This window comes from Coenobita brevimanus, chromosome 108, assembly GCF_032717465.1.
Source record: "Coenobita brevimanus isolate Jiangsu-jjx chromosome 108, ASM3271746v2, whole genome shotgun sequence".
Taxonomy (NCBI): domain Eukaryota; kingdom Metazoa; phylum Arthropoda; class Malacostraca; order Decapoda; family Coenobitidae; genus Coenobita; species Coenobita brevimanus.
In genome coordinates this window covers 7,569,713-7,597,356 of record NC_137061.1, presented here as the reverse complement: position 1 = coordinate 7,597,356, position 27,644 = coordinate 7,569,713, and the positions used below count along the sequence as shown (strand labels likewise).

The window sequence follows — 27,644 nt, the reverse complement described above, 5'->3', positions numbered from 1 at the left end:
GAAGTGAGCAAAGATGTTTATTGAGTATGCTCAGTAGGAAAGGTAATCATCTTCCTGACCTTTTTTCACACTTAAGGATGGGATGAGATAGGGTCTAGGAAATGGGAGAGAGAGAGAGAGAGAGAGAGAGAGAGAGAGAGAGAGAGAGATGGGGGGGGAAACTACTTCCCTGTTTCTACTTCTCCCTTTTCTCTGGTGGCTAATAATCATACCGTCAAATAGGGCAATGCCGACCACTTTTTTGTAAATAATTTTAGAATATGACAAATAAAATTCAATCTAATAATGAAGCTTTATTGGCCAGATTAACAGGCATAAGTGAGTGCTTGAGAAATCTGTCGAGGGTAATGTTTTTTTGTTTGCAGTTCTTGTAATGTGTTTAAAGTGCACTGGAAAATGTGGTCTGAATTGCCCCTTGCAATTTTCATGGTGGGGCAATTCAAACCAAACATTTCCTTTAAAAAAACATACAAACATACAGCAGTAAACTTGAAACCTAAGATAAACATACGCACTATCTCTCACAACACAAAAGCAATCCCTCTTCAGGAAGGAATGGTACATGTTATATTGAAAAAATATGGCAATTGTATTTTGTTTCATTTTGAGTTCATATCAAGTTATCACACTATCACCAAAAACACTGTGAAATGCTATCTTTGTTTTGTACATCTCTGGTATTCAGCTTCATAACAATCTGATCTCCTCTTTCAGCTCAATATCGAGATTTGCAGGGAGTTGAAATGCAACAAGATCATTAAACTTTGTTCAAAATACATCAACTCTTTGCAAGCATTGGATTGTCCATTTGTTATCCTTCTTGCTTTTTAGCTGACCTACATAATGGTGGGGAACCCAAATGCCACTGAATTTAACAAGAACATAATTATTTGTTGACAAACTCATATCAGTAGCGTTCTTGGACTCGGCACCTTCGTTCTCGTTTCTGTCATCGTCACTTGTGGCCATACCTTGTGCATCTTCACCATCCGTGTCCTCATTTATGTCCTCATCGTGTATTTCCAAGTCATCTGTGTCATCATGCTTTGTTTCTTGTTCATTACCAACATCTTTCTGGGAACGCTTGCACGTTCCTCATCTTTTAACAGGGCTGTCTTGCATTCGGGCTGTTATGCTAGGGGTTTAAAGGTCGGCTTTCCGTCCCTTGAACATCTGGTGTGCAGCTGGGTTCTCTTTCTAAACTGGAGCTTAGACAAGTAAGAGAGAGGAAGGACACAAAAACTCAAGGCAACAACCTTACACGCTATATATGGAACAGGTAGATGTCACAACAACAGGAATCTGGGTAATTATAAATCATGTGCAAGTACTGTGGACAGTAGTATTGCGCAGGATACTATTTAAACAGCAGTTCAGGACAGCAGATGAACTGCACAATAGTGTTTGCAGTCTTTTGGGCAGGGGAATGGATCACTGTCACTTGGAGTGAAATATAAACTGTGTTTAGGCTACGCAACTAATTCACAGGTCTTGCAGTGCAGAGGAATTACACTATTACGGCTGAGTCTGATGCTCGCTGAAATCGCTGCACTCTTATTAGATTTCTTCTTGCTCGCACTATTTCACTGTCTGCCCAAATCGTAACGATCACACATTAATGGGCCTTGGACTTAGGTTCCATCCGATAATACTATCTATCTATAGCCCGACGCCCTAATCCCGCAAAGGGTGGCCGCAGACAAAATGCCTCCAAGTCGCTCTGTCACCCACCATTTGACTACCCTCCTCCCAACTCACCCCCCCCTCCCTCATAAACCTCTCAACTCCATCCCTCCACCTCATCCTCGGTCTACCTCTCCCTCTCCCTCCCTCCACCTCACCTACATACACCCTCTTAGTCAGTCTTTCATTCTCCATTCTCTTCACATGTCCAAACCACCTCAGTGTATTTCTCCTAATCTTCTCAACCACATCCACATCCACCCCACAGCGTTCCTTCACTTCTTCATTCGTCAACCTGTCCCTCCATGTCACTCCACATGCTCCTCTCAAGTAACTCATTTCCACTGCTCTCACTCTTGACTTGTTTCCCTCTTGCAAGGTCCATGCCTCGCTTCCATACGTCAGGGTAGGGATCACAATACTATCATGCAGTGACTTCTTAACTTCCATACTCACCTCCCTATTTCTCATCACTGCTTTCAGTGTACCAACAACCTTCCTTATACTGTTACGGCACTCTTCACTGTCACTCACTGTCGGTGGGGCAGCGGCATGGCTAGTGGGGGTGGCAGGAGGACTCACAGCCCGGTTCCTGATGGGGGCTGAGTCCCGCAGGTGGCCTCTGTATCCGGTGGCCACGGGATCACTCGTAGGGACATCCTCTCTCATCCGGGGCTGTGGGCAGCGAAGGGCACTGCACCGTCAGGGCTGGGAGTTGGAGTGCGGCCCTCAGGCCTGGGGCTGAACAACCTCCTGAAAAGCTCATTTAGGCGCCTGATGGAGGAAAAAGGGTCATCTGCATCGGGGTGGGGAGAGGCCTTGCCCGGGGATCCTGGGGGCGGCCTCAGGGGCCCGGTGGCTGCAGTCTCCTGCCGTTGAGGATGCCGTCAGGAGTGAGCTGTGGCGTCGGCCGTTGTCGGAGTCCGTCGGGTAGGGTCCCTCTGGAGCCGGCTGGGCGGAGAACAATCCTGGGGATAGCACAGGGCCTCTCCACAGGTCCTCGGGACTGGGACCCTCCTCCTCGAGGATGTCACGTTGTGGGGATGTGGCAGCACCTGATGGCAGTGTGGCTTCTGGCCATCTCCTGCTGTAGGGCCTGGCTGCTGGCCGTGGCCTTTTGGGGGTGCGGCTTCTGGCTGTCGCCTGAAGGAGGGGTGAACGGCTACCGGCTGTCTCAGGGACACCTTCAGAGTGGCTACTGGCTGTCTCCTGATGAAGGCGGGAGTGGCTACCAGCCATCTCCTGAGGGAGGGGTGAGTGGCTACTGGCCATCTCCAGGGCACCTTCGGAGCAGCTACCGGCCGTCGCAGGGGTGCTGCCTGGAGCTAGAGGAATAGCTCCACCCCGATCCTGTCGAGGGTCAGCTAGCCCGCAAGGTAGTCTCCTTTTCCTGCTATGGTGGTGGGGGGTGAGTTCTGGGTCATAGGGGCATGCAGCCTGGGTGGACTTATGTCCCTGTTGCCTGGGGTCAGGTCGCGCTCTGTCTGCCCCTCTGTAGGCTCCTCCCGGGGGTGTCGTGTTGCCCTCAGTCGCTATTCCCGGCATTTTACAGGCCTTCCTGGTTCATCATAAGTGCCTGCAACTCGTGCCTGAAGCATTGTTTTTGGAACTCCATGCTTTAAGTTTCAGACGAACTCCCTGGGTCTGGCAACGTTCCCTTGACTGGGAGTCAGGAGATGGAAACAGTCTTTTCCTGCCCTGCAAACAATATTTATGGTGCAAAAGAAAACTAATCTTGCGAAAGTATTAGTTAAGTTTAACATTTATTTGTTTTAGGTCAATAACAATAATTAAGTGAAAAAGCGATATTTGGCACGTTTCCATTAGTCGTCACGATTCATGCTAGCAGTGTTACTAATGTAGCATTTTTCCCGCTAAATTTAATAATTTTAAAAGCTGTTTTAAAAGCTACCTAACTGGTAAAAATTTAAATATTTTCTGTATATCTGACATTCATGTAAAGTCCTGTCTAGTGTTTTTTTCCTTAATCTCTCTCAGTCTGGGAGATTTTTACCGCTACTGAGACCAATCTAGCGGATTTCTATAACTTCTTTGGCAACACTGCACGCCAGCCCAGGCCTAACATGAGTCACCATCACGCAGCGGAGTGGAATGGATGCCTTGGTCTTTGTCTCGATTTCCCCCCCCAACATTTTCTCATTACAATCTTTTTCTTCTAAGTTCTCTTAATTGTCACATGCTTGCTTTTGACTGTCGCCCTCTCCCCCTTTAGTTCTGTCATGGAACTGCCCTACATATTTTGTTACATGCTGGAATTTCATTGCACGAATAAAAATTACTAATTATCCCCCAGTAATTGCACTGGTTTCACTAACTTCACTGAATATCGGCAGATTAATCTGCTTCTTGATAGCAACACAAGTGGTTAGGGGCTGCTGTTGGGCACATTAAATTTGTTTGTCTTGGTCTTGTGCTACGAGGGGCTCCATTTGGCAAATTTTCTGTGTTCTACCTCTCTATATTGCTTATCTCTCCATTAACTGTCTTATTGATGTTAAGCTGCCGGAATATCTGTCTTACTGGAGTATTTGCTAAATAAACAGCAGCAATACTCTGCTTGCACCACCAGGCTGTAGTAGCGTGTTGACGATCCGTCTTGCTTAGTGGCTAGAGCTCACTGGTTTTCCAGCGTAAATATAATCCCGCATAGAGAATTAAATGTGGATAATAATATGCATTTAGATATTTATTTTTCTGATTTAATGGCACTCGTGATTTCGACATTACCATTATCTGTGGGTTTTATGTTATGGAACATTTTTCCACCAGTACTGTTAATTTAGGATGTAAAATAAGTATTAAGAGTGTTTCTCCGCATTTTAACTCAGAAACCGCTGTGTGATAGGGCGTGTGTTTCACATTCTTTCGTACAGCTAAGCCTCAACTTTATTACATTATGGTTTCCTCTTCCGTAATGCGAGACATACATGGTAAAAACTCTTATATATTGCCTTTTTTGGAGCTGTTTACTTAAATACTCCTTTTTCCAGTGTGCATTTTTCAAAATATAACTAGGCTGTGGCGGTTGCCAGATACCACTTTCTGAGCGAAAGGAACTGGGAATCGGGTCATCACTTACGTGGGCGAGTGTACTGCTGAATTTATTGCAATGGGTTTGGTTTGGCTAGGCAGTTCAGCATAACACCTGCAAGTCTTAGCATATACGATTCAGAAAAGTATAAAAAATTTGGAGGAAAGAAAATAATATATACAGAAAAATCTAACATCAAGCACAACAATTAAGCTTAATCATAATATTATACCATCATTTACCTTTAACATCCCAAATTTCAGTGTGCTACCTTAAAGATTGGAGAAGCTATTAATAAATTTATATATTTTTTCCCAACCGGTCGGCACTGCCCTGTGCGGTCAGCTCTGTCCCATTTGACGGTAATCTTAATGAGAACTGGTATGTTTTTCTGTCCATACATGATTCTATTGATATAATATGTTGGGGTAAAGTGACAGACATACCAATTACTTCCCTTCTCTGGTGAGGGAAGCCTTCATGCAGTGGCTCTGTTGTAACTGGGTGGCTCAACTGCCCAATTATACAAACATCCCTTAGTCCTCCCTCCCTATCTCCCAAAAAGAGGATGGTGGACTGCTGGAGGAGGGGAACTTCAGCCTGCAGTCCACCAGGTTCACATTTCAGATGAACCTGGGGCTACAACTACTACTACTACCTCTTTTATCTGTTACTACATCTATGGTATACTCTGTTCACTTTAACTAGGCATAAAACTGCCATCTCTCCAGCTTGTCTCCTGAATTATATCATCATCATCATCCGAACCTCCTTTCCCACCCTAGGGCAGGGTGAGGAGTAGCAACATCCAGACAACCTAAGTTTGCCCAGTTAAATGGGTCACGCTTTCATTCACTCATCGTTCAAGCCCATGGAATCTCGGCTCCATCAGACAGGCCAGAGGAAATTTCACCAAGTTCTGTAGCTTCACATAACTGACAGAGTCAATCCAAACGCAGTCACATTAAAAAGAAGTGTCAAATCCCCGGCTATGTGCTTCTCCACATAAAATTCATCCTGCTAGCTCGGTCTCTTGTCAGTCCCTTAGCCTCACCAACTTCCATACCTCTCTTCCTCACACACTCCTCCACCATCTTCTTGGGTAACCTTGCCTTCTCCCCCCATTCAAATTTGCTCAGATATATATACCTTTTTCACCACTTTACTGTCATCCATTTTCTCCTCATGACCACACCATCTCAGTACACTCTCTTTGATTCTGGTGTCCACACTCTTCCGCACTCCACATCTTTCACGAATCATATTATTTCGTATCCTATCCACTCTCTGTACTCCACATACAATCCTCAGCAGTCCCATACTGCTCTTACTCCTGACTTTTCATTTTCATGCCACACCATAGTCTCACATGCTGGCACTAAAACTCCTTCATGTAAGCCTCGTGCAGCTGCAACACTCAAACCTCTGTTTTTTATCAAGGCCTTCATTACATCAGGTACTCTCCTTCTTGTGTCACTCTACTTTCCACTTCTTTTGCACATTTTCCTCTCTTTTCTATCACTGTGCCTAGATATTTGAACTCTCTCACCAATTCCAGTCTCTCTCCAATCTCCATTCACTGTAACATCAAACTGGGAGTCACCTTCTCTCCCAATAACCATCACTTTACTCTTTTCTACATTTACTCTCAAGGCACAACGCTCACAAACGTCAGCAAAACTCTGCACAAGTCTACCAACCTCTTGTCTGGTGTCTTCAAGGAGTACTGCATCATGAGCATACAACAAATTTGAGATATTCCATCCATCACCATTCACTGCGAACACCATCCCTCTCTCCATTACTTGTATTTTTACTTCTCTCATCACCCCATCCATATATACAGTGAACCATGGGGACATCACATAACCTTGTCGCGTGTCCACACTGATCGTAAACCAATGACTTAGATGTCCATTTACCCTTACACATGCTTTGCTACCGTCGTAAAAATTCTTGATGGCACCTAGCAGCTTACCATGTACATTGTACATGCGCAAAGCCCTCCAAAATCCTTCTTTGTCTAGTCTGTTGTATACTTTTTCCAGATCCATAAACACCTTATTGTCCTTCTCACACGTCTTCTCCACTATGTCTTACTACAAATATTTGATCCACACATCCTCTGCCACTCCTAAAGCCACCCTGTTTTCACTCACTAGGACTTCTGATGTCTCTCTTACTTTCTCTATAAAAATTCTTCCATATAACTTCCCTACAACACTCAACAGACTTATGCCACGATAATTCTTGCACTCAATTCATTCACCTTTATTTTTGTACAGGGGTACAATTACAGACTTTTTCCACTCTAATGGCACAGTTTCACTCATCCATGCCTTCTTACCTATCTCCAACAAGCACTTCATTCCACTCTCTCCACTGCACTTAATCATCTCTGCATACATCTCATCAACCCCAGCTGCTTTCCCATTTTTCAGCTGCTTCGCAGCACTCTTCACTTATGTGAGTGTCATGTTTCCTGGCACTGCAATCCTTCCCTGTACACTCCCAAAACCAATCATGTTTACAGCTGCTCTGCTCTCTCTATTCCCATTCACCAGACTTTCAAAGTATTCTTTCCATCTTGTCCTTACTTCAACAACATCGGTTAATAAACTACCACTTATCCTTCACACTTACACATTTCTTTCCACTGTCTGTCATTTCTACATTTCCACACCTCTTTCCAGAATAACTTCCTATTTTCTGAGTAACTTTCATTCATTTTTCTTCCAAGATCATCATTTACCTCCTTTTTCCTCTTCACAAGTTTCTTTACATGCCTCTTGATCTCAATATATTCATTTCTTATTTCAACTAAACCCCTGTGCTGTATCCACCCTAGCCACAAGAGACGAATATTGGAATGCAGTCCAAGTTAAAAAGAAGCTCTATGGAATGGATTGAGTCTCGTAGCATTGTCTCATTCTCACAATGAACTATGAGGAATAAGCTGGAGAAGGAACAAAATCTCTGAAAATGGGTTACTGAACTAAAGCCACATAAACCAAGTCAAGTCTCTCTCAATTTATCAGCACAACACACTGAGTTGCCTTCTCTCTCAACAACCATCACTTTACTCTTATGTACATGCATAATCAAATCCTTTATGGCATCACCAGGGCCACAGGACACAGCTACTTAGTTCTGAGATTTTAGCTGAGTGACCTGTTGCTCTCCCTTGAATGGTATTAAACAATAAATCCCAACCATCTATATTATACACCTGATTCAAGCACCATATCCCAATCAAACCTCTGATGTAAACCCCTCTCATCTCCATTACATACCTGATGCCAACAGTAACCATAGCCGGATTATTAAGGTTGAGAGCACACCAATGTTGAACTGGGTGAGAGTGTGTGGCAGAGAAGAAGGCTCGTATGACTGAGGGGTTGGAGCAGGCTTGGTAGATTTCAGCCAGTTGTTCTCGGAAACCACCTCCTTTACTTCCACCTTCTTCAAACAGCCGATCACTCTCGTCTACTACCAGCATTTCCACGCTAAAAGAGAGAAACAGTTATTATTACTATTATTATTAGGTGCGAGTATGAGACAGTAGGAGTATGGATGACGCGTATGCATGGGAGTAGGTGAGAATGAGTGGGCAAAAGAGGGAGTATGTATTGTTATGTGCAAGAGATGGAAGGAGAACATAAGAGAGTAGGGATCATTTTGTTCATGAATTATGTGGGTAAGATTGAAAGTAGGAGTACAAATGTGGGCAACTGTGTATGTGTACGTGCCAAAGAAAGATCATGCAAGCAGAGTGAAAGAAGAGTTCTGAGCAAATGTGGAAGCATGCATGAAAAAACCTGAATGGAATGAGAGTGTTTTTGATTGGAGATATGAATGGAAACGTAGGGAATGCGAAGGTGGATGAAGTGGTTGGTGAGTGGGGTCTGCCTGCAGAAGTGAATGAGAATGCCAGTGCTCTAGTGGACATTTGTGCAGGGAGGGGGTTGGTGATAGCCAATACCCATTTGAGGCACAAAATGATCCACAGGTATACGTGGTGAGTGATGAGAGGGGTGGGTGGTGAACTGGGTGAACGGACGGCAATGACTGATTGTGTGTGTGTGGATGACAGAATAAGAAAGTATGTAATGGATGCAAGAGCACACAGAGGTTGAGGAAGTGGACTTTCTGACCACCACTTGGTGGTGAAAGTCAAGGTACAAATGCAATGGATGAATAGGAGGGAAGGACAGGAGGTAGTAGTCCATACACGGAGGGTGGAAAGGTTGCAAGAGGATGGAAAAAAGGCAGAACAGAAGTGAGAAGTGGAGGCACAACTGGGTAAATATGATGGAGTGGATGGGAGAGGTGGAAGGTGTGTGCAAGATATTCACAGAAGAAATCTGTGCAGCATATGAGGTGGTGTGTGGGGTGAAGAGAAGATGATAAGGGGTGCAAGGAACAGCATAGTGGAATGAAGAGGTGAGACAAGCTGTGGCACAAAAGAAGAAAACATATAGTGAGTGGATGGGAAGAAAAGGCAAGGAGGAAACTGAGAGACAGAAGAGCGAGTTATATGAAGAGAGGAAGAGAGAGGTGAAATGATTAGTAAGAGTAAGAAGAACATGAATGAGGAATTTGGAAGGAATTTGAGTGAAAAGTAGAGGGACTGTAAGAAAATGTTCTGGAAGGAAGTAAAAAGGGTTAGACAGGGTGATAAAGAAGTTAGTAAGGGAGTGAAAGACAAAAATGGTGGATTGATAGTGGAGTTGGGAGAAAAGGTGGGCAGATGGAGAGAAAACTTTAAGAACTGTTAAACATAAAGAATGAAAGTAGTGCGAATATTTGTGGCCGGGGAATGGCTGGGAGAAGGAGGAAGGTGAGATTGGAGGAAGAGATCTGTAGGATGTAAGTAGTAGAAGCAACGAAGAAAGTCAAAATGTGGAAAGCTCCAGGAATTGATGGAGTGTGTGGTGAAATGATGAGGCATGGGGGAGAGATAGTTGTGGACTGGATATGGAAGATGTGCAGACTGGTCTGGGAGGAAGATAGTTCCAAAGGATTGGAAGTCAGGTATAACTATTCCCCTGCACATGGGAAAAGGGGAAAAAGAAATGTGTGGTAATCATAGAGGCATCTGTCTTCTTAGTGTAACAGGAAAAGTATATGGTAGGATACTTACTGACAGAGTTAGAGAAAAAACAGAGGAATTAGTTGGAGGAGAACAGGGAGATTTTAGGAAGGGAACAAGTTGTGTAGATCAGATATTCACCCTTAGGTTTTTTGTGGAGAAGTTTCTAAAGATGGGAAAGAAGTTGTATGTGGCCTTCATGGATTTGGAGAAAGCATATGACAGACTGGATAGACAAGGAATATGGAAAATATTAAGAATATATGAAGTAAATGGGAAGTTGTTGAATGCCTTGAAGAGTATGTAAGATGGCGCTAAGGCTGCAGTGCATGTGGATAGTGAACTGAGTGAATTTTTCTGTCTGCATGTTGGATTGAAACAGCAATGTGTTGTCTCTATGGTTGCTCAATCTGTGTATGGATGGGGTTTTAAAAGAGATACAAAGTAAGATGTTGGAGCGCCCCTAATGAGAGAGGACAGTGTTTGGAAACTTCCTGTACTGCTGTTTGCAGATGATACTGTATTGTTAAGTGAAGTTGACAGGGAACTGCAAGGCTTGGTGAATGAGTTTGGGAGGGTGTGTAAGAAAATGGAAAATAATGGTGAATGTAGGGAAGATAATGGTAAGGTCATTGAGAAAAATGATGTCAATGAATGTACAGTGAGGTTGGATGAAGAGGAAATGGAATATGTGAGTGCATTTAAGTACATGGAAGTGAAGGAGCGTTATGGTGTGGATGCGAGAGAATGCGTTAGGAGAAATACGATGAGGCGGTTTGGCCATGTGGAGAGGATGGACAGTGAGACTAATGACGAGAGTGTATGTGAGTAAGGTGGAGGAGGGGAGAGGGAGGGGGAGGCTGAGGACAAAATGGACTGATGGAGTGGAAAGGTATATAAGAGAGGGGTGTGTGAGCTGGGGGAGGGCAGTGAAATGACAGGGGACAGGGTGACAGGGAAGCAATTTGTCTGTGGCCACCCCTTATGGGATTAAGGGGCCAGGCGATAGACAGATTACTATTATTATTATTATCATTATTATTATTATTATTACTATTCAGTGGAAATGAGTTACTTGACAGGAGCCTGTCGAGCCACATGGAGAGACAGACTGACAAATGAGGATGTGAAGGGGTGTTGTGGTGTGGATGTGGATGTAATAGGAAGCATTAGGAGAAACACATAACAGGAAGCATTAGGAGAAACACACTGAGGTGGTTTGGCCATGTGGAGAGGATGGAGAGTGAAAGACTGACGAGGAGAGTGTATGTGAGTGAGGTGGATGGGGAGAGATGGAGGGGAAGGCTAAGGATGAGATGGAGGGATGGAGTGGAGAGATATGAGAAACGGGTGTGTGAACTGGGAGCAGGGCAGCGAAATGGCAGGGGACAGGGTGATGTGGAGGCGAATTGTTTGTGGCCACCCCGTATAAGGGATTAAGGCGTCTGGCAATAGATAGATAGATAAACTATTCATTCATCATTTAATCCAGCGTTGCCCCATGCAGAGCACAGGAGACTACTACTATTTTTGTTATTGTTATTACAGTATTATTATTATTGTTGTGTGGGCACTCACCATCCACTCACTCAATGTAGTGCTGCTCTTGAGTGACTGCCCTTTCCTCTTCCATCTTTCTTACCTTCCTTCCTCTTTGGCTCAAAATGATTGGAGCGCCTTAATTACCCACTGAACCACCAGGCGCCATAATTTGGTTATCGTATATGGTTACCACCCAGGGTAGTAAATGGTTTCCTGGTGTACAGGAAACCAACTGACTTGTTACTCAGTGCAGAGTCACCCACAGACATAAGGAAGAGGAAAGAATGAAGGAAGAAGGGAAAGGGCAGTCCCTGAGAGCAGCACTACATCAAGTGAGTGGATGGTGAGTGTCCCCACATACCATTAATATTATTATTTTTATTATAATACTTTTTTCACATGAGCTTGGCCTAAAACTGGCATCTTCCTATCTTCAAGACAGTAACACTAGAACATGATGCTAGTCACAAAGAAGTGCTATGGAAAAAACAGAAGCTATAGTATTGCCCTTTTACCATAAAGCTGGGGGGAAAAGTTGCAAAATGACAAAAATCTGGGTTGACTCAAGGTGAAAGAACCAGTTAATCATCATCATCAGCAGCAGGCTTGGTATGGTATATTTCTGCCTGCTGCTTTCTGAAACCAACCCCTTTCCTTCCACCCTCTTCAAACAGTACACTGCTTTCATTTACTACCAGCATCCCTACACTGACTGAGAGAGGCATATCATTAGCTGAGAATAAACAGAATGGGCATATGCTTGGATGCTATGACCACATGGAGAAAATGGAGGCAGACAGACCCTGGTATATGCAGAGAATGAATACAGACTGGGTTTGGTATATACAGAACAGATGTACAGATAGTTTCTGATATGTATATAAGAGATGTATATAGGTTCTGGTAGGTATATAAGAGGTGCATATAGGTACTGGTAGGTATATAGGAGATGTATATAGGTTCTGGCAGGGTATATAAGAGATGTATATATGTCCTGGTAGATATGTAAGAGATGTATGCAGGTTCTGGTATGCATATAAGAGATATATCTAGGTTCTGGGAGGTAGCGGTCTAAGAGAAATGTATATAGGTTCTGGTATGTATATAAGAGATGTACAGTACCCTTGTGTCTAGTACGCGTCTGTCCAGTACTATTCTCGTCCAGTACAGTCAGCAAAAAAATAAAATAATTTATTACTTTGTGGTAGGTGGGGGCCCCATCATCCACTCACTCAGTGTAGAGTGATGCCATATGAGCACTACACTAAGTGACAAGCCAAATGGTTTCCTGTACCCAAGAAACCATTTACTACGCTGCGTGGTAACCATATAACCAGGGTTTCTTGCAGGTTAAGCGTCCCCCAGATTCCCCTATCCAAAATCACTTAATCATGGAAGTCGTTTCAGAGAGCCTCGGAGGGCCCAATACCTGCCCAGAGCCCCAACCAAATGGGCAGACTCACATGGCCATGCGGAATGTGAGAGGTGTGAATGAGGACAGCAAAAGGGTTGAAGTGGTGAATGTGTTCAAGAGTGCGAGATATGCCGTGGTGGCATTGTGTGAAACGAAGATGAAAGGGTGTGAAGTGGAGGAGTGGGAGGGTGTGAAATGTGTAAGACTGGGAATGAATGGGAGAGGAAGTTGTATGGAGGGAGTTGCTTTGTTGATGAACAAAGTGGGGCAGAGTGGAATTACAGACTACATATGTGTCAGCTCGAGGTGTATGTATGTCAAGTTCAAGTTCGAGAAGGTGAAAGTGGCTGTGATAGTAGCGTATGCACCGTGTGAGGACAGGAGTGAGAGAGAGAAAGACAGGCTCTGGGATGAGCTGGGTGAAGTAGTGGGAGAAATGCCCAGGAGCTATAAAGTGATTGTGGTGGGGGATATGAATGGAAAAGTAGGCACTGGTCCTGAGGATGACATAATGGGTTGTTATGGAGTACCAGGAGAAAATGATAATGGGAACTGACTAAGGGATATATGTCAGGAGAGGAGCTTGTGCATTTGTAATTTGTATTTCAAACACAAAGATGCACATAAATATACATGGTATAGAGGAAACGGGGATCATGTTGAAAGAAGCCTGACTGATTACGTGCTTGTACAGAGGTCGATGATGAGAGTCGTTTCTGATACGAGGGCTGTGAGAGTACGATGTAGAGGTCTGTCAGATCATATGATTGTGGTATGCAAGATCAAGCTGAGAGGAGTGAGGTGGATCAGGAGAGAGAGGAGCAGTCAGGGAGAAAAACTGAAAGTTGAGAAGCTGAGGATCAAAGAAATGGCAGATGATTACAGGATGAAAGTAAAGGATGAGTTAGAATCAGTAAACTGGAATGAATTGGATCTGGACAGCCTGTGGAATGCATATAGGGACTGCTTAGTTAGGAATGCTAAAGTGGTGTGGTGTGGGAAAAGTATCAACAAAACAGAAGGGTACGGCATGGTGGGATGAAGAGGTTAAGAGAGTGGTGAAGGAAAAAGAGGAAGAAGTGGCTAAAGTGGTTACAAGATAGAGGTTCAGTTGAAATAAAAACTAAGTATACTGAGAGCAAGAAGCACATAGAGACTAGTGAAGAGGAAAAAGAAGGAGGTAAATGATGATCTCGGAAGAAATATGAATGCTAACTACTCTGGAAACAGGAAGTTATTGTGGAAAGAGGTGTGGAAATGTAGAAGTAAAAGCAGAATGAAATGTGATGGTGTGAAGGATGCAGGTGGTAGGTTACTAACCCATGGAGATGAAGTAAGGACCAGATGGAAAGAATATTTTGAAAGCCTGATGAATGGGAATAGAGGAAGCAGAGCAGCTGTAAACATGATTGGTTTTGGGGGTGTGCAGAGAAGGAATGCAGTGCCAGGAGATGTGACACTCGCACAGGTGAAGAGTGCTGTGAAGCGGCTGAAAAATGGGAAAGCAGCTGGAGTTGATGAGGTGTATGCAGAGATGCTTAAATGTAGTGGAGACAGTGGAATGAAGTGCTTGTTGGAGATATGTAAGAAGGCATGAATGGGTGAAACAGTGCCAGGAGAGTGGAAAAAGGCCATGACTGTACCCCTGTATAAAAATAAAGGCGAGCGAAGTGAGTGCAAGAGTTATCGTGGCATAAGTTTATTGAGTGTTGTAGGGAAGGTATATGGAAGAATTATTATAGAGAAAGTAAGAGAGATATCAGAAGTCCTAGTGAGTGATGAACAGGGTGGCTTTAGGAGTGGCAGAGGATGTGTGGATCAAGTATTTGTAGTGAGACAGATAGCAGAGAAGGCTTGTGAGAAGGACCAGAAGGTGTTTATGACATTCATGGATCTGGAAAAAGCAAATGACAGAGTAGACAGAGAGGGATTGTGGAAAGTTTTGCGCATGCATGGTGTAGATAGTAAGCTGCTACGTGCTGTCAAGAATTTTTATGATGGTAGCGAAGCACGTGTAAGGGTTAATGGGCATCTAAGTGAATGGTCTATGATCAGTGTGGGCATGCAACAAGGTTGTGTGATGTCCCCATGGTTGTTCGATATATATATGGATGGGGTGATGAGAGAAGTAAAAACACGAGTAAGGGTGAGAAGGATGGCGTTGGTAATGAATCATGACGGGATGGAATATCTCAAATTTGTTGCATGCTGATGATGTAGTACTGCTTGCATGTACCGGACAAGAACTTAGTAGGCTAGTGCAGAGTTTTGCTGATGTCTGTGTGCGTTCTGTCTTGAGAGTAAATGTAGAGAAGAGTAAAGTGATGGTTACTGAGAGAGAAGGTGACTCCCAGTGTGATGTCACAGTGAATGGAGAGAGACTGGAATTGGTGAGAGAGTTCAAATACTTGGGTACAGTTACAGAAAAGAGGAAAATGTGCAAAAGAAGTTGAAAGTAGGGTGGCACAAAGAAGAAAAGTAGCTGGTGCAATGAAGGCCTTGATAAGAAACAAAGGCTTGAGTGTTGCAGCAGCACGAGGCTTGCATGAGGGAGTGTTGGTGCCAACTTTAACATATGGGTGCAAGACTATGGTGTGGCATGAAAATCAAAAGTCAAGAGTAAGAGCAGTGGCGATGGGACTGCTGAGGAATGTATGTGGAGTACAGAGAGTGGATAGGATACAAAATAATGTGATTCGTGAAAGGTGTGGAGTGAAGAAGTCAGTGGACACCAGAATCGAAGACAGTGTCCTGAGATGGTATGGTCATGTGGAGAGAATGGATAACTTCAGAGTAGTGAAAAAGGTATACCCGAGCGAATTTAAAGGAGGGAGGAGGCGAGGTAGGCCAAGGAAAAGGTGGAGAGATATGGTGGATGAGTGTTTGAGGAAGAGAGGTTTGGAAGTTGGTGAGGCAAGCGAACTGACAAGAGATAGAGCTGGCTGGATGAATGTTGTGAGGAGAAGTGCATGATCAGGGACTTTGGCACCCCTTGTGAGCATGGCAGCATCCGGACTGACTCTGTCCGATACGTTTGTTTGAAGCTGCAGAATGTGGCGAATGTTTTTGGCGTATCTGATAGAGCCAGGATTCCGGGGGCTTGAATGATGAGTGAATGGAAGCATGGCCTATTGGACTGGGCAAGTTTGTGCTGTCTGGACATTGCTACTCCTCACTCTGCCCTTGGGTAGGAAAGGAGGGTCCGGATGATGATGATGATGATGATGATTTATTACTGAAGTACGAATTTGTAGGGGTAGTACAGATCGGCCACAAAAAATGGGCCAAATCCGAGGAGTTCTTTTCTAGTAATGACTTGCTGTGTCCAGTACTATACCTGCCCGGGCGCGGTAAGATAGCGAACACCGATAACGTTTCCATAGTACTGCTGCGCCAGTCCAGTACGCCTTCCTCGTGACTCGTGACATGTGCCAGTCAAATTGCAGTATTGCTCTTCCCCCTGATGATGAAGACAATGATGTCAATGTGTGACTATGAGGGATTTATGAGGGAGGCTGAGGCAGAGATGCCTCCTCAGGATCCTGAAGGCCCTCCTTCAAGGGGTCAGTAGGACCTCCTACAGCCTTGGATACCCCTCCCCCTTCCCCTCCGAGCCCATCACCACGCACCCTTAACCCCTAAAACGCGGCTGTGTACGGCCAATCCCCCCACTGTGGCGGGGTTGTAGTGGGGTCTGAGTACCTGTGGGAAAATATTTGCCAAAAATCAGAGATTAACCCTAGAGCTTTAAAATTTTTATGGCATATAGTACCTGTACTTACATTCACCTTTCTCCTGAGACACATGTTGAGCCTTCGTGGACTACCAAAGGACTTGTGAAGACTTGCAAAGTTGGGTAACAAAGTCTTCACTTTCACACCTCCAGAAACCCGGTTTTCTTTCTACCACAGCCTCAATCTGTCACAGTACAATTTATACAACAACGTACAGGTTGTTTGGAATCCGTATTTGTACAATAAGCACTGAAAATAAGGCTAAAATGAACGAAGCGCACGGCCGACATGCAGCGCGGCGGCGATCTTCCTGTCACTGTTGACACATTTGCCTTTTCACGGCTAAAAACACGTATACTACATTATTTTCCATCATAGTACTTCGCAAACGTTCGCTTGTCACTATTACGGCCATAAAAATCACTGTCACTGCCAGTATTGTGGATCGGGACTGAGGAAGACCACCGCGGCGCGAGTTTATTCAGCCTTACGGCAGGCAATTTATTCTCGCTCCGGTCGGCCACTCGCACTTCATTTCTATCGCTCACTTTCACTGTAGCTGTCCGTTTTTTGCCTTATTCATCAGTGTCACTGTCCATTGTTATAAAAATAATATTTTCTACACAACAAACTGTCACTGTCAGAACATAGAATAGGAACTTATGCTTTCAACTTCTTACACTGGAGTGACTGTCACTCGCAATACTTATATTATTACTATGTACAATTATTTACACCAAAAAACACTGTCACTGTCAGTGCTTTTACAAGTACATACACTAATTTACACTCATCAGACTGTCACTGTCAGTACATAAAAGAAAACTAAACACTAGTATCACTGTCACTCTCAGTATTATTTCTAAGAATCTTACCCTTATTTTCAAAATCTAGTCAGGCTGTGGTAGTCAAAGAAACACGGGTAAGCACAGAGGGGAATTTTGCACTCTTTGCACTGCAAGGAGGTGCGCCTAAAGGTTCTGTCCTGCCTGGTAGTGTGGCTGCACACATGACACCTCCTCAGTGCTTTTCCCCTCTTGGCAGTGGCAGGCAGTGGCTCCAGGCGGTGTCGCTGAAGGTAGGCCTGACACTGTAGGCGGTCTGGAGGTGTCTGAGGGTGGCGTTTGGGACCTGATGGCAGTACCTGCCCATAACGCTGAAGCAGCTGGTAGACACAAGTCTTAGAAAATCTTCGGAGAGAGTAGTTTGCTGGCTTCCTGTTCTTGATTTTATACAGGATGAAGGCGTTCAGCATGCACATATCAATCAAGTGCAAGACCACCTTCCTGTACCAACGATGATTTTTCCTCAGGCAGTCTATCTCTCCGATCATCATGTCAGACTTGTCCACCAGCCGCATATTGACGTTGTGGTCAATGACAGCATCAGGCTTCATCACAGGCTCGCCAGTCCTTCTGTCGACCTTCCCTGTGGCCAGCATTTCCCCCTTGTGTACTGTGGTGTGCACATTCATGACTCTCTTATCATGCCACCTGATCGCAAGCATCTTGTCAGATTTCTTCAGGTGCACGTCTCCCCGCTTTGATTTTTCAGCCTCGGGGAAAGCAGGGTAGTGTGCCCTATTGCTCCTGACAGTGCCACAGGATCCGAAGCCGTGTTCAGAAAGGTACTTGGTGAGTTTAGGAGCTGTATAGTAATTGTCCGTATACAGGACATGATTCTCGCCAAAGTACTTTTCCAAAAGCACTTTCACCACAGAACCAGAGAATCCAAGGGGGTCAGTCTTGTCCAAATCGACATTGCTGGCGGTGTAAATCACGAAGTCTAAGATGAACCCCGTCTTGCAGTCGCACAGCACGAAAAACTTGATTCCAAAGCAGTGCCGTTTGCTTGGAATATACTGCACAAACCGAAGACGGCCCCTGAACAAACCCAAGGACTCGTCAATCACCACTTTCTTGAAAGGGCGCAGGAACCTCGTAAACTTATCCTTGATCAAGTTCAGGATTCCCCTCACTTTCCATAATGGGTCAGTTCGGGAAGGCTCATCATTGTTCGCGAAGTGAAGGTAAGTCATGAGCTGCCTAAAACGATCGCGGCTCATGTATTTATTGAAAATTGGTGTTGGGCAAAGATCGTCTGAACTCCAGTATTCCTTCAGCTTATGTTTCCAATTGTGGGGCATCAATAACATCAACCCAATAAATACAAAGAGTTCCCTGATCGTTAGAGGCACCCATGCTGCCATACGCGACGTGGATGGCGTTGCCGCCTCACCTTCTCCTTCACGAACTGCAGGAGATTGCCCCTCGTACCTGTTCGTCTCGGTACAAATCTGCTCCATTACCTCGTTGTCAAGGAAGGCCAACAGGTAGTCCAAGCATTCACCATCCTCTTGGACAGGGAAGTCAGCCTGAACTCCACACCCACTGTCATCAAAGGGCAGATCCTCTGGCACAAAATCTGAGCCCTCTGACCACACAAAGGCATCAAGAGTGCCCTGCCAAGGCTGGGAGGTGCTGGGGGCGGCTGGGGGTGAGGCAGGTCGTGTGGGAGTGGGTGAGGCAGGCGGTGAGACAGTGCGTGAGGCAGAGGCTGTCCTAGGTCGTGTTGGTGTAGTGGTGGTGGTGGTGGTGGGGAGATTATCTGAGGGTTCAAGGTCACTCGCGGTGGCGTGACTGGCGAGTTGCCTAGTGCGAGTTTCCTTACGAGCTAGCCTTACACTAGGGGACAAAGTTCTAGCTCTACTAACACGAACACTGGGCCTACGGAAACTTCTACTACGTAAAGTTGAAGGTCTACTTCCCTTCCGAGGTGGTGAAGGCGACTCTGAAGACTCAGGAGACAGGGCAGCTGAAGAGGAGGACGAGAGAATGGGGCTGGGAGTGCGTGGCGGGCTGGCGGTGGCGTGACGTGGCGTAGGGGACAATGGCAGTGAACTGGGGTCACCATTCCTTTTCCTCTTTGCCCCCTTTCCATATTCCAAGCCCCTTTTCACAGAAGCCTTGCCTGTTGAGGTGCTTGGCACTGAAACAGTCACTTCTGGCACAGACTCAGCACTCGATTGCGTGTCAGACTCTGCCAGGCTTGACCAAACACCGACGTCACTCCCATCATCCATCGACGCTTTCAATAGTTCACTGGCTATTGCAGAGTCACTCAGTCCCTTAGCAGTTCCTGGTAAGGTTTTGAAGGGGGTTGAGGTCATAAAACCCTTTTTCGGAGGGCTGGAAGGCACAGACTCGGAAGAGCTTGAATTTGACATGGTGTCACCGTGGAAGATTTGCGTGGACTGACGCTAAACAGGGGCAAACCGCGCGAAAAAATCACAGTGTGACAACTGGGGAAACAAGCGTTTCCCAATAGCAGAAAGTGCTTGCGAGATGACGGCGCAGATTGACACGTATGAGCCGTCTGCGCGCTGCCATATCGCACGACGAGGGAGGGCCGCGCATCGGTGCATGGGTGGGTAAAAAAAATGAAACTTGGCAACAACCGAGGTCAGTAGTACAAAGGTCAAGTGTGCTAAACGTAGCTCACGGGTGGCGGAACTGATAGACAATACCAGCTGGAGCCTGCTTGCCCGCGGTTATTCAAAATGAACTCAAATCGCAAACGAGACGATCCGCCGTTCTGTCCTTTGGGCCGACCGTCGCAAAAGCGACGATCCGCGTTTAAGGGGCTAAAGGTTGGTAAAATCTTAGTTGTGTCAAAATGTAGTTGAGTTGAATTCTTGGGGGACTTTTTCAAGGCTTGTCTGACATTATTAATTTTTCCCGTAAGGTCTGCTGTTTGTCCAGTACGGCTTTAGTCCAGGACGGTAGTACTGTTTGACAAAAATACCATACTGGACACAAGGGTACTGTATATAGGTTCTGGTAGGTATATATGAGAGATGTAGATGAGGCCTGATGTAACTCCACCTGCTGCACTTGACAACCACGTCAATTATTTACACCCTCTTCAAATAGTTAATCCCTCTCACACACAATCACCATCAGCTGAGTCTGGGTACAATAATTCCTTTAACATCATTTTACTGTTATTTCACTGCCAAGCTGTTCATCAATAAGGGAACACCTTTTACTTAACATGCTATTATTCACTCTTAGGCAGTCAGGATGTTTGGTGATGGGCCAGAGTTGATATACCCTTTTCAACTTAACTTGACCCATATTTTCATCTTTGCCAGCTTATTTTTCTTTTAGCTCAATGGCAGAATAAGACAATGCTATGGCTCTCCATCCTTTCTGCAGCACTTCTTCGTGATCAGCATTAAATTCTAGTGTTTATTTATTGTTCAACTCAGCATTCAAGATGGAAAGATGGCAATTCTTGGCCAAGTTAGAGTAAAAAAGCATAACACAGATCTCAATACATTTCTTCAACATATTTGGTTTTTGGCCACCCCTCATGGGACTATGGTGTACAAAGAATTATGGTCTTTAACATTTAATACATACTGATACAACAAAACACAACATAAAATTCATTTTGATAATTATTTCCTGCCTCAAATAATCTTGCCAGAACACAATCCTCATTGACCACAAATTTTCACTTACCATAGTAGTTTTTAAAGAATATATCTATAGAGTTAAATGAGGGACTTACTATAAAGGGTTTGCAATATAAGTGACTGTGCAGATATTATACCACTTTTTTCCTGTTCTGTACATTATGCTTTAATACCTTCCTGTGTTTTTAATGCAAACTCTTGGTATTAAAATGACATGTATAAGAACATTTACAGATTCAATATGCAAAAAAAAAAAAAAAAAAAAAAAAAAACCTATGGCAGGTGAATTTGGAGGAAGAAAGACTGGTTTGTGATGATAAGGCGGGCAAGGTGTCTGAGATGATGATAATGATGATTGATGTATGATGAATATGATGATGATGTAAAGGATAATGATGATGATGATGATGATGATGTTAAGGATGATGATGACGATGATGATGTTAAGGATGATGATGATAATGATGATAAGGATGATTATAATGATGATAAGTGATGGATGATGATGATGATGATGATAATGATGATGATGATGATGATATACTGTAATACACACTTACTTGCTGAGGGCTAAAGGTGGCCCAGCATCACTCTCTCGAAGCAGGAACACAAGGCGGTTCGGGGTTGTAATTAACACATCTGTAAAATGACAGAATATATAATACACAACAACTGTGCAAATCTATAGATGCCTCGAGGTACAACTTGCAGAGCTCTCATTCTGGTCTTCTCCTGTGGGATGGCTGGGGTTTACTGTTTACATATTGCCACTCAAGGATGAAAAACTGGTCACTTTTTCAAACGCAGTATGTCTAGGCATCTCAAAATGAACAGACCTTGAAACTGGCTCTCTGTTATCTTGTTTTTGCTCTTTTTTGGAGGGAACAATTTTGCATGCATCTGGCCTTTGGTTCCTTCTTTCTTGCATAAAAAAAAAGCAGCACTAAAAGATGAACAACTGGTCACTCTTGCTTTAAATATCTGAAGGAGTTGCCTAGCCCTGGGTCCTTAAGTTCCTGATGGGGGCAAAACTGTACTGGGTTATGGATGGATGGGAAGGATCTTTAATATGAATGGGAGATCACAATACTAAGAGGCCTCTCAATAAAGTTTCATATTAATTCACTCTCATTTAAACCTCAGAATATGTCAATAAGACAGACATGATAGCATAAGTCTATGGCTCATTTCTACGTGGCCGAGGAGACTTGAGAGGACATTACCTTAACGACTGTTATTGGTATATGTACTACACCTTGATATTTTGTGTTATTACTATACTGTATGTTTCATTTATGTAATTTTTAGATTTATAGCACTGAATAGAGAGGCTGCCAGAGATTGAGCTGCATGGAGAGCCGCCATTAGGTGACTAAGGCCAATGCATGCAAGAATGTTGGAGCCTTTATGAACAAAACAAAATGAAATGAAACAGTTTGCCATGTAGCATACAGCAGGGTAAAAATGGTGTAATATGGAAAATATAGTAACCCTATCTATCGTGGGTTATGCTACAAGAACATTTTGTCTTTGGAAAGTTGTATAACCATCAATAAAGGCTCCCACTGCCATACTTTAACTAGGTAATGACCTAAAAACCCTTTGTAGTGTCCCCAAACATCACCAGACATTAGACTGTACTAGCTGAAAGTGTATTTACAGATCATGAAATATCTCAAATTACATCTAAAAGTAGTGTATTTTGTGGAGAGAGAGAGAGAGAGAGAGAGAGAGAGAGAGAGAGAGAGAGAGAGAGAGAGAGAGAGAGAGAGAGACTTGGCAAGGTTGAGTACTGGTAAAGAGAAGGATGATTATCTTAGGGAGGGGTGGTATGAGGTCCACTGCACATTGAATACAATGCTAATACTCACCAAACTTCTGTGCAGATTTAGGCCCATACTTGTCCCTGGCTTTGGTGGCATTAGTAATGATGACAGCCCTGATGCCCAACCCTTCTGCCAGTCTCTCACACTCTCTAAAACACACAAAATAATATGGTTTGCTCTGTAATGCCTTGAATCTGTTACTGTAATACATGTACTGGTACTGTTTTTAGTCTATTACTGGGCTTCATCCAGACAATTTTATTTAACCAAGGAAAGGCCCCTTGTACTCATCATTATTTCACTTGACACATTTGTGCCCAGGGTTCCTGCATGTGGGATTTTCCTGAAGGTACTTAACATACCACCCACCACCTATTGGCTCACAATTGCAAAGCTCATAGGCCTATACCCAAGGGTTCTGCCATTTATTTAATTTTGAAAGTGCCTTCTTCTGTCTCTCTCAGAGAACCCTGGGCACCAACGGTCAACTGTGGAAAGGCCTCCAGCTCATACCTGTGTGTCTGCGTTGCCAGTTCTCTGGTTGGTGCCAGTATCAGCGCTCTAAATCCTTTCCGCTGAGGTCCTCCCAACCTCTGCAGAAGTGGTATTAAAAACCCTGCCGTCTTCCCTGTAGAAAAATAATAATCATTATCATCATCATCATCATCATCATCTAATCCTCCTGAGGCATTCAACATTTCTGCAGTCAACCCAGACACACCTGCTGCCTTCTCCACCTGCATCCTACCTATTGCCCTGCTCATAGTAGCAACGTCAATCAAAGGTCAAGGGCCAAACACTGGATCTGCTGGCTGGAAACCTTCCCTGTCCCAATCAAACTCTTCATTCAACAACCGGCGTAGTGCTCTCTCCAGACATCTTTTAATATCACCACTGTTCACCACTACCTTACCTTCATCATTCTTCACACACTGCTCACCTATGATAACCCTATCCTTCCTCTTCATCTATTTGCCACCATGAATATCATATTCTTCCTTTCCCCACTATTTAGGTTATCAAGTAGCCAAAAGTCTCTGAGACCCAGACTTTGCCCTGTAAACCTCTCTTCTAGCTCTACACTTGGCAGCCAAGTAATCCTCGCTGCTACCACCCTTTCTCAACTCCAAGAAAAGCCTTCTTTTCTCCTTAACTGAAGTTTCTACCCCCTCATCCCACCACCAAGTTGCCTTATGTCTCGCAGGGCCCCTTGTCCATCCACACACTTATCAGTAACTCTCAAGAGGTTGTTCTTAAGGGCTGTCCCGCTCATTAACACTTCTATCAATGTCTCCATGTTCAGCCTCCACTCTACTCATCTCACCATAGAAGGCATCCCTTACTGCATGATTTTTCAACTTCCATACTTTCCTCCTTGGTGCAGAGGTCCTCTTTTTCATCACCCACTCCTTGAGCACAATGTCACATATCAATAACTTGTGTTGCTGCACACACTCCTCGCTCCCTATAACTTTAACATCCCTCACTAACCTCCTATCAACCCTCCTGGCCAGGAAATAGTCTATCTGGCTGTTATTTCCCCCAGACTTGTATGTAATCAACCTATTCTCTCTTTTCCTAAAATATGTGTTGCACACAATCATGTTCACTGCCTCCCCAAACTCAAGTATCCTTTCCCCTTCCTCATTTCTTGTAACATATGCACATCCCCCCAGTACTCCTTCATATCCTTGAGCTGATTCAACTACATGACCATTTAAGTCCCCCCCCAAAACTACAATCTCAGCATCATACCACTTACTACACATAATAGGACATCCCAGAATCTATCCTTCTCTACCTCATTCAAGCCTGACTGTGGAGCATATCCCAATATAAATACTGTAATAAAAAAGTAAGAAGGAGATGCTACAAAGTCTTCCACACCACCAAGAATCCAGTTGTTTCATCTCACCTGATCCAGTAGGGGCAGAAGCAAGTGTGTCACGGCCAGCAAGCAGCAGTGGCCATGCCTGAGCCTGTATGGGAGTGGGTCCCTGGAACCCCTGATTGCATAGATTATCCACCAGCACACTCTTCACTCTGTACTCGGACACCAACTGTAACACGAAATAGGCCGGTCAATAGTGATGCTGGCCATGGTACAGCCAATGTTTCCAACAAACTGCAAGCTAAACCAAGTGCCATATATAGCTAAACTCTATCAGATTTGTTTATGTGAAGCTACAGAATGTGGTGAAAGTTTTTGGCATATCAGATAGAGCCAGGATTCTGAGGGCTTGAATGATGAGTGAATGGAAGCATGGCCCACTGGATTCGGCAAACTTGAGCTGTCTGGATGCTGCTACTCCTCACCCTGCCCTAGGATGGGAAAGAAGGTCCGGATGAATATGATGATGACTTCACAATACCTGCTGGTAGCTGCTAGGAAAAAAAGAATTCCACCTGGACCACCTTTCCCACCCTAGGGCAGGGTGAGGTGTATCAATGTCCAGACATCCAAAGTTTGCCCAACTGAATGGGCCATGCTTCCATTCACTCATCATTAGAAGCCCTTGAAATCCTGGCTCCATCAGACAGGCCAAAAAACATTTCACCATGTTCTGTAGCTTCACATACAGCTACCTATCTGACAGTGCCAATCTGAACACTGTCCCATCAAAAAGGGGTGCCAAAACCCTGGATATGCACTTCTCTGCACAAATTTCATCCAGCCAGCTTGATTTCTTGTCAGTCCCTTAGCCAAACCAAATTTCCACACCTCTCTTCCTCACACACTCATCCACCATATCCATCCACCTTCTTCCTACCCTGCCTCCTTCCTCCTTCAAATTCGCTCAGATATACCTTTTTCACCACTCTATTGTTATCCATTCTATCCACATGACCAAGCCATCTCAGTACATTCTCTTTGATTCTGGTGTCCACAGATTTCCTCACTCAGCATCTTTCATGAATCACATGATTCCATATCCTATCCACCCTCTGTACTCCACATACATTCCTCAGCAGTCCTATCTCCATTGCTCTTAATCTTGATTTTCATTTTCATGTCACACCATAGTCCCACATCCGTATGTTAAAGCTGGCACTAACACTCCTTCATGTAAGCCCTGCACAGCTGCAACAATCAAGTCTCTGTTTCATATCAAGGCCTTCATAACACCAGCTAGTTTCCTTCCTTGTGTCACTCTACTTTCCACTTGTTTTACACATTTTCCTGTGTTTTCTATCACTGTACCCAGGTATTTGAACTCTCCCCAATTCCAGTCTCTCTCCATTCACTGTAACATGACACTGGGAGTCACCTTCCCTCTCAATAACCATTACTTTACTTTTTGCTACATTTACTCTCAAGGCAGGATGCTCACAGACATCTACAAAACTCAGCACTAGTTTACAAAGCTCTTGTCTGGTGTGGCTCAATCGGTAGAGAGTTGGCCTGCATTCCTAACGGACCCGGGTTCAAATCCCGCTGGTGCAGGGAACAGTTTAAGGATTTGAATTTCATGAAATCAGACTTTACTGTTCTACCAGAAGACCCGCCGACATGTCGTAAAAATACCCCCGCTAATACCAATACACCAGTCCTGTATGAGACAGCCCTAGCATGTATTCAGTATGGAAGGTGGGTGTTAGCGCCGAAGTGGTGACATGTAGGTGTGCGGTACGTAGGAGGACTACTGGGCCTTGAAAGCAGGCTGTGAAGCCTATGCCCAGAGTCGGTCACACACACACACACACACACACACACACACACACACACAAAATTGCAATTAGTACTGAATCATCAGCATACAACAAATTTGAGATATTCCATCCATCACCGTTCACTACCAACACTACCCCCCTCTTCATTACTTGTGTTTTTACTTCTTTCATCACCCCATCCATATATATATATTGAACAACCATGGGGACATCAAACAACCTTGTTGCATGCCCACACTGATCATAAACCATTCACATTGATCCCCATTAACCCTTACACATGCTTCACTACCATCACAAAAACTCTTGATGGCACCTAGCAGCTTGCCGTCTACATCGTACATGTGCAAAACCCTGCACACCCCTTCTCTGTCTACTTTGTCATAGGCTTTGTCCAGATCCATAAATGCCATAAACATCTTATAGTCCTTCTCACAAGCCTTCTCCATTATCTGTCTCACTGCAAATATATGATCCACACATCCTTTGCCACTCCTAAAGCCACTTTGTTCGTCATTCACTAGGTCTTCTGATATCTCTCTTCCTTTCTCTATAATAATTCTTCCATATACCTTCCCCACCACACTCAATAGACTTATGCCATGATAATTCCTCCACTCACTTCACTCACCTTTATTTTTGTACAGCGGTATAATCCATGCCTTTTCCCACTCTGCTGGCACAGTTTCACTCATCCATGCCTTCTTACATATCTCCAACAAACACTTCATCTGCCCTCTCCACTACACATAATCATCTCTGCATATAATTCATCAAACCCAACTGCTTTCCCATTTTTCAGCTGTTTCACAGCATTCTCCATCACAGCGAGTGTCAAGTTTCCTGGCACTGCATTTCCTCTCTGTACATCCCCCAAACCAATCATGTTAACAGTCACTTTGCTCTCCCCATTCCCATCCATCAGACTTTCAAAATATTCTTTCCATCTGGTCCTTACTTTATCCCCATGGGTTAATAATCTATCACTTACTTCCTTCACACTTTCACATTTCTTTCTGTTGTCACTTCTACATTTCTGCACCTCTTTCCAGAACACCTTTCTTTTTTCAGAGTAATTTGCATTCATTTTCCTTCCAAGATCATCATTTACCTCCTTTATTTTTTCCTTTTCACTAGTCTCTTTACATG

At 44.2% G+C, this 27,644-nt stretch overlaps 1 protein-coding gene across 1 annotated transcript in view; it reads right to left on the bottom strand.

The window, feature by feature from the left end:
* ais (DExD-box helicase 52) overlaps positions 1-27,644 on the bottom strand; it is a 54,758-nt gene that overhangs the window by 9,292 nt on the left and 17,822 nt on the right. Inside the window, exons 5-9 of the mRNA XM_080285799.1 lie at positions 24,739-24,883; positions 23,337-23,451; positions 22,869-22,972; positions 21,558-21,636; positions 8,029-8,241 (exon numbers count right to left, since the gene is read on the bottom strand). Coding sequence (XP_080141925.1) covers positions 8,029-8,241; positions 21,558-21,636; positions 22,869-22,972; positions 23,337-23,451; positions 24,739-24,883 — 656 coding nt within the window. The remainder of the gene's footprint in view (positions 1-8,028; positions 8,242-21,557; positions 21,637-22,868; positions 22,973-23,336; positions 23,452-24,738; positions 24,884-27,644) is intronic.